At 41.5% G+C, this 6,374-nt stretch overlaps 1 protein-coding gene across 5 annotated transcripts in view; it reads left to right on the plus strand.

The window, feature by feature from the left end:
* LOC139618161 (septin-9-like) overlaps positions 1–4,085 on the plus strand; it is a 74,315-nt gene extending 70,230 nt beyond the window's left edge. For all 5 annotated transcript variants that reach the window (XM_071473842.1, XM_071473845.1, XM_071473844.1 and 2 more), the window contains 5 exons: positions 243–360; positions 864–959; positions 1,128–1,224; positions 2,129–2,180; positions 2,693–4,085. In XM_071473842.1, the coding sequence (XP_071329943.1) occupies positions 243–360; positions 864–959; positions 1,128–1,224; positions 2,129–2,180; positions 2,693–2,834 (505 nt within the window). In that variant the 3' untranslated portion in view covers positions 2,835–4,085. The remainder of the gene's footprint in view (positions 1–242; positions 361–863; positions 960–1,127; positions 1,225–2,128; positions 2,181–2,692) is intronic.
* Positions 4,086–6,374: the final 2,289 nt, after the last annotated feature.

Consider the following 6,374-nt stretch of genomic DNA (forward strand, 5'->3'; position numbering starts at 1 on the left):
CCTGAGCTCCTCAAACCGATCACACGTCCTTTCAGTCTCGTCAAGGAGCTGCTCACACACTTTTTATAGTATGATAACGTCATGGATGGAAGGTGAACAGTTGGAACTTTAAATAAGTTACTGGTGTTCCTCCATCTGGGACAATCGTTAGGAACATCTGCCCTCTGGTGGAAGAGGTTTGTGTTACAATTTCACATTCATGTTTCTACTTCTAAAATCTGCTTTCCCAATCTCTCTCTTAGTCTGCGGCCTCTTGATGTAGAATTCATGAGACGTCTCAGTAAAGTGGTCAACATTGTCCCAGTCATTGCCAAGGCAGATACACTCACTCTGGAGGAGAGGGACTTCTTCAAAAAGAAGGTAGCATCATCTGCCCTTTGTTTTTTTTTTTTCCTTATTGCTGCTTTATTTTTTTAATAGATTTTGTTTGTATGTTTTTACTGGCATTGTCCTAAAGGGTCTCAGGATTTCTCCCCCTCTCATTAGTAGTGAGGTGGCTAAACTCCCCTGTGTGTGCACGGGTGTATGTGTGTATACATGTCCATACATGGTAGACTTGGTGCGTGCACAGCTTTATGCATAGGCATCCGTCCTGTGAGGTTTCCTGCTTTGTTTGTATACAAACAGCGATTATTGACTAAGCCCAACCTTTTGGAGTAGATTAGTAGATAGATTAGTGTGTTAATACCACCTTAATCTGTACATTGTGCAGTTTTACATATGTTTGTCTGATTTCTCTTAAGACTGCATCAAGCACGACTGTCTAATTACTCTTGCAATTAAAGGTCTTACTTTGTATCCTTTCAAAACTAATGTTGGATAAAGGTTTGTTCTGTGTGTATGTTTGAACACGCTCTCATCAGATCAGGGAAGAGCTGCGAGCCAATGGGATTGACGTGTACCCTCAGAAGGAATTTGATGAAGACGCAGAGGACAGAATGATCAACGAGAAGATCAGGGTGAGGAGACCATCTCAAAGGACTGGCTATAACAGATGTACAGTCATCCTTATTTATGCCTGTCTACAGAGCACCGTCACCCTAAATCCATTCAGTCCCATTTTTATATACACTTGACCTGACTGATTTTTTGACTCCATTGTCTGTTGACATTTAACAATTGAGCAGGAGATGATACCATTTGCTGTGGTGGGCAGTGACCAGGAGTACCAGGTCAATGGCAGGAGGCTGCTGGGGAGGAAGACCAAGTGGGGAACCATTGAAGGTAAAGCCCTCTCCCCTTCTCTTCTCCCATTCTTTCCTGTTTCCCCAGGTTTGTTCTTCACTTTGAATTTGTTTTGAGAGACTGTTTGAGGACAGAATCTGTCGGTATGCACATGACTAAGCTGGAAGTGTCATGATAATGTAACACTCGTCTAAAAGCGGAAGCTTACAGTAATTGGTTTGTGATCAGATGTTCAGATACGTTTGATTGACATGCACCTCATATCTCGGGTATCTTGATTGAAGTGAGAACACAACAGGAAGTGGTTTTGTCGAGAAAACGACAGACAGATGGAAACCTCACAGTCAGTCGGTCAATAAAACGCTTCATTCAGTGTTCAGACTAGTGTCATAAAGAGTTCTGCTTATTCAGTTAGCCAGTGGTGTGCTTTGTTAACATCAAGTTTTACTGCAGGATTCATCTTTCAATATTTAATTATGTTATCCACTCTAGACAGGCAGCACCACCCCTCTTATCAAGTGTCTCATAAAGGAAGTTTCATTTCCTGCCGAGTGCGCTATGCAGACGCACGCAGACACGTGTCGGGCAGGAATTAAATGAGTAGTTAGCCTTATCTCTTCAGAGTGACTCTAAGTGGATGAAGTTAGCAACAGAGAAAAGCAGCAGGCGGGGGAGTCTGAGTGTTGACTCAACATACAGCATCTCTGTGTCTGTAAGGACAACACACTGAGATCACTGACTACACCTAGTGGACTGTTCAGGAAGCTCAACAGCAACTAGGCACAAAGTCCATAGCTGTCATTCTGTCTGTTAGTTTGGTCTTTTTTGGCCAGCTGAAGCTCCTGTTACCTGTTTAAACTCATTTTTGATTATTTCTAATAACTTATAACTTCCCTCTCTCTCTCTCTCTCTCTCTCTCTCTCACTCTCTCTTTCTCTATTAGTTGAGAACATAGCCCACTGTGAGTTTGCCTATTTAAGGGATCTCCTCATCAGGTGAGTGAATTTTGTCTGCCTATTAATATGTCTGTTTTAAATACAGCCTTGTGTCGCTGTGTCAGTTTCTTTTTAAAGATCTCGTTCACCTTATCACTTAATGACCACAAAAAGGAAAATTCAAAATTTTACTGCTGGACATGGGACCTTTCCTACCTCACTGTAAAGTTCATTCTCAGTCTACGTGCACTGGAAGTATCCAGCTTTCCACATCACACTTCTGGAAGTTGCATAATGGACAACGATCGGCTTCCAAATCCTGCTGCTCATACTGCTCGCCCGAAACTTGATTTAAGGGTTTTCTCCTTAAACAGACAAACGTGAAAACAGTCTTCCTGTGTCAAACTCGGCACATACATCATTTTGCACAGTGAAGCTCTAACATCCGTGTGAAGTAACTATAAAAAAACACATTTTTGAGTGAAGAGGGCTTTAAATATTACTGTAAAATTTGAAAGTTGGTCACACTTCTACAGGTTCCTTATGTGTGTGTATATGTGTGTCTCATTCAGGACCCATATGCAGAACATTAAGGACATCACCAGCAGCATCCACTATGAAATGTACCGTGTGAGGCGCCTCAATGAGAACAACACAGTGGTGGCTCATGCCAATGGTATCCCAGAGCATCATCTTGCTGCCCACGAGATGTAGACACCACCTGCCCCGCCACAGTTGACCTCAACTGGGTGTAATTCATTTACTATGAGACTTTGACCTTCATTGACAGCCTTCCCACCACTCCAGCCCTCCACTCCAGCTCCCATCTCTCAGGTGGGATAGAAACTTAAAGGCCTGCCAGAGACTTTATTTTCAGTATTTTTTGGCGGCTTAATGGACAGTCCGTGTCAGTTTATTGCCTCCTTAACAAACAGTATCCTCTCACTAATGCTGACAAAGAGAGTGAAGAGAAGTTTGATTTTTCGTAATGTGCTGCAGCTTTATTTTTACCTGCTTACAGATCTTACAGTTAACCTTTCTGGTTTGTACTTGTGGTGCCAAATTTTCAGCATCTGCCAGACAGAACGGACTGATACCCAACATGTTTCAGTCAGAACTGCCTTATTCAGTAACATGTTAATCTCGTCCACTTTTACTTTTTTCAAGTTTGATATTTCTTAGCAGCATTTATAAGAATTCATGCTGTAACAGAAGCACAGTTTGAGAGGTGCTGGGCAGCACTCTGCCAACATGTGAGCCACATACAGTCATTCAGCTCTCGCCCAATAGTTAAACAAAAAAAGGTTATCAAATAGCACATCATATGTTTGAGTTTATCTTTCTTGTCACAAGCTGTGTTTTGCTTCAACTGTTTGGTCTATGTTTGTGTAATGTTAAATATGGACGTCACGTCCCTGATGTCTTTTTAAATTCCCAGTAATAAATGTCATTGTTTATTAAAAGAAATATCTTAAGAGTGATTTAAGATGAATAAGTATTTATGCACGAGATAAAATGTGAACATGTGCCATCAGATGTGGTCCACTTATTCAGATTATTCACACAAACAAACACATACTTTTCCTGCTTTTGGGCCCATCATAGTGCCTTATTTATTGGAGAATGTTTGCTCTTGTGTTGGCTGAAACTGGAAAGAGAGCAGGTTTGTTGGTGCCAAGTTAACTACATTTATAGAACACATTTTTCAGTCCTTTTCCCTTGTTTATTCGGGAAAAAAAAAAACTATTCTTCCACTGACCAACCCACTTTTTTTTTCTATTTTCCATAATATACAAAGGTCTTTGTCTGTTTGAACCATATATAGTTGCCTAAACTGTCACTGTCATGCTCTGTCCTGTATATTCCTCTGTGTTCCGATACATTTTTTGTACTTGTATTATTGATAATAACAAATTTTCCTCTATCTTATTTTAAAGAAATAAAGATTAAAGTTGTAAATATTAACTTTCTTTGATTTTTCTTAGTTTCCTCATTAACACATTTTCAGGCCCAGTCTGCAGATTAACTAAGTAAGATGAACAAACCCGACTGTTTAAGTTCATCAGCTCACATGCTCTCACTGTTAACAGACTTTAGATCATTTTCTACTACACTGGATCCCCATAACTTTTAATGGCAGGTGTAATTCACATAGTGGAGCACTTTAATTGCCATGTCATTAAGCTTTTCCTTGATTAGCCTTTGAAATCAATATGGCTGCCTGCTAGGTCAGTGAATGGCTGATTAGCACTAATCAGTTGAATGCATGAGTGCGTGTTTTCTTCCTCAGTAAGAGGTGGGAGAAGACGAGTCCTGAGCTCAAGTCAAGGCCTCGGATCAGTGAGGATGTGCAGACGTCAGCGTCCCGAGGTACTGGAGCAGCAGCAGAATGTAGACAGAGCTAACGAGATGTCGAGTAAAAACAGCTCCAATTTTATTTACTTAATTTTGTTTAAAATACTTGCCATTTGATTGAAACAACTTTTCATATCCAAATCCAACTTGATATTTTGGATGATTAAATTTTTCTGTGACAAAACACTCCACTAGTTGCAGTGCATCCAGAAAGTATTCACAGCACTTCACTTTTTCCACATTTTGTTATGTTACAGCCTTATTCCAAAATGGATTAAATTCATTTTTTACCTCAAAGTTCTACACACAATATACAGTATATGGATATGTTTTTGTGTTTTTTTAGCTTCTTTGTTAAATCCAGTTCTTGTCTGCTACAGTACTGTAAAAGCTAAATGCTTTTGTGTTGGTGAAATGGAGAATACTCATTGCTAATCTGAACTCACAGTCTCACAGAAAAGTTGATGTGGTCGTGACCTTAGAAGTCATCAATCACCCTTTCGAGTGTCAAAATGTAATAATGGCTTAGATATTTGTGTACTGTGAGACGGTTTGGTTCATTGTCTTTTTTTTTTTTTTTAAATAATAATAATTTGCCATTATCCCCATGCAGAGGAATTCAAAATGGTGTCTCGCTGCATCTCTCCTCAAAATGGTGCCTGCCATGCCCCATCTTCCACAGTATTCATATGACACACGCCTGCAGCATCCATGGCCCTGACCCTATAGCACACCCGCAGCCTTAACTCTTAAGAGTTGAGACCCCCCCACATTCTCAAAGTCCTTTGCTCCTACTTTTCCCCTGGGAACAACGGAGGGAAAAGCAGCTGCATCTCTTCTCGTGCTGGCCGTGGCTCGTCCACTCCCTGCACGCCACCCAGCAGTCGTCCCGTTGGCAGCCACCCAGCGGTTCACCGCCTGCCTTAATGACGTTCATTAATGAGTTGTGCTCTCTCTGGATACTAATGAAGTCCGGGGACTAAGAGGGAGAAGGAACCTGTGTGGGTTAGCACAGTGTTTGTTTACAGGCTGTGTGCACATGTGGAGTTGTAGTTGTGTTTTGCAGATTGTGGTGATAATGGCACAACACTGAGTATATAAACCTGTGGCAGCTGTTTTAATGCTTGGTGACACCTTAACAGCTTTGCCACAAGTGTGTCAACTACACCACTAGGCATTGTGGGATGGGCATTAATAGGTATGGGCATGCTCATTGGTCAGACCTGGCACAGAGTGATGGATGGGACCTATCGGAGCAGAGCGAGCCCTTTGATGAATGATCATCCTGGTTACTGTGCTACTGCATGAATATGCAAGGGGTGGATTACAGTAGGGTGTCAGTATTTTGGGGGGAGGGGATTGATTGGAAGGAAGTTGTCATTGGCATATATCTAACCTTTAACTAGATCCTTAGTTTAGTTTTTTCAGCTTTAAATGCAAACTTTTTGCCAGACACTTCCATCAGTGCGTGTGCTTCTCCATATGAAACTGCTGTTGGTGTTGGTCGACAAATGCACTGAATTTCACCCCACTGCCGCATCTTGTTATCAAGTCCACCCAGCTCATCTGCATAGAGCCAACGTGCCACCAATTAACACCTGTTTGTAAGATGAGCATGACTATTTAGAATGCACCGCTTTGCTTCTTCCCTTTGATTTAATAATTAGCCAACTTGATTGCAAAATCTGTGGAGATGTTTGCGCCAGTGTGACGCCTTGTGTGTGGGTGATCATGTTGTGCACACATTTGTTGTTTTTTTTTGTATATGTGCGTGTCTACCTCGTTTACTCCCACCATCTCGTGGCACGAGTTGTTGTTTGCCCCCATTTGTCTCCTCCTTCCCCCATCTGTTGTTTCTCCTCTCCTTTGTTGGCAGACACCTCACCTTCTCCTCCTCCA

The sequence above is a fragment of the Trachinotus anak genome, unplaced genomic scaffold (genome assembly GCF_046630095.1).
Source record: "Trachinotus anak isolate AG129_WGS33_773 ecotype Australia unplaced genomic scaffold, CSIRO_AGI_Tana_v1 ptg000003l, whole genome shotgun sequence".
In the NCBI taxonomy this organism is placed as follows: domain Eukaryota; kingdom Metazoa; phylum Chordata; class Actinopteri; order Carangiformes; family Carangidae; genus Trachinotus; species Trachinotus anak.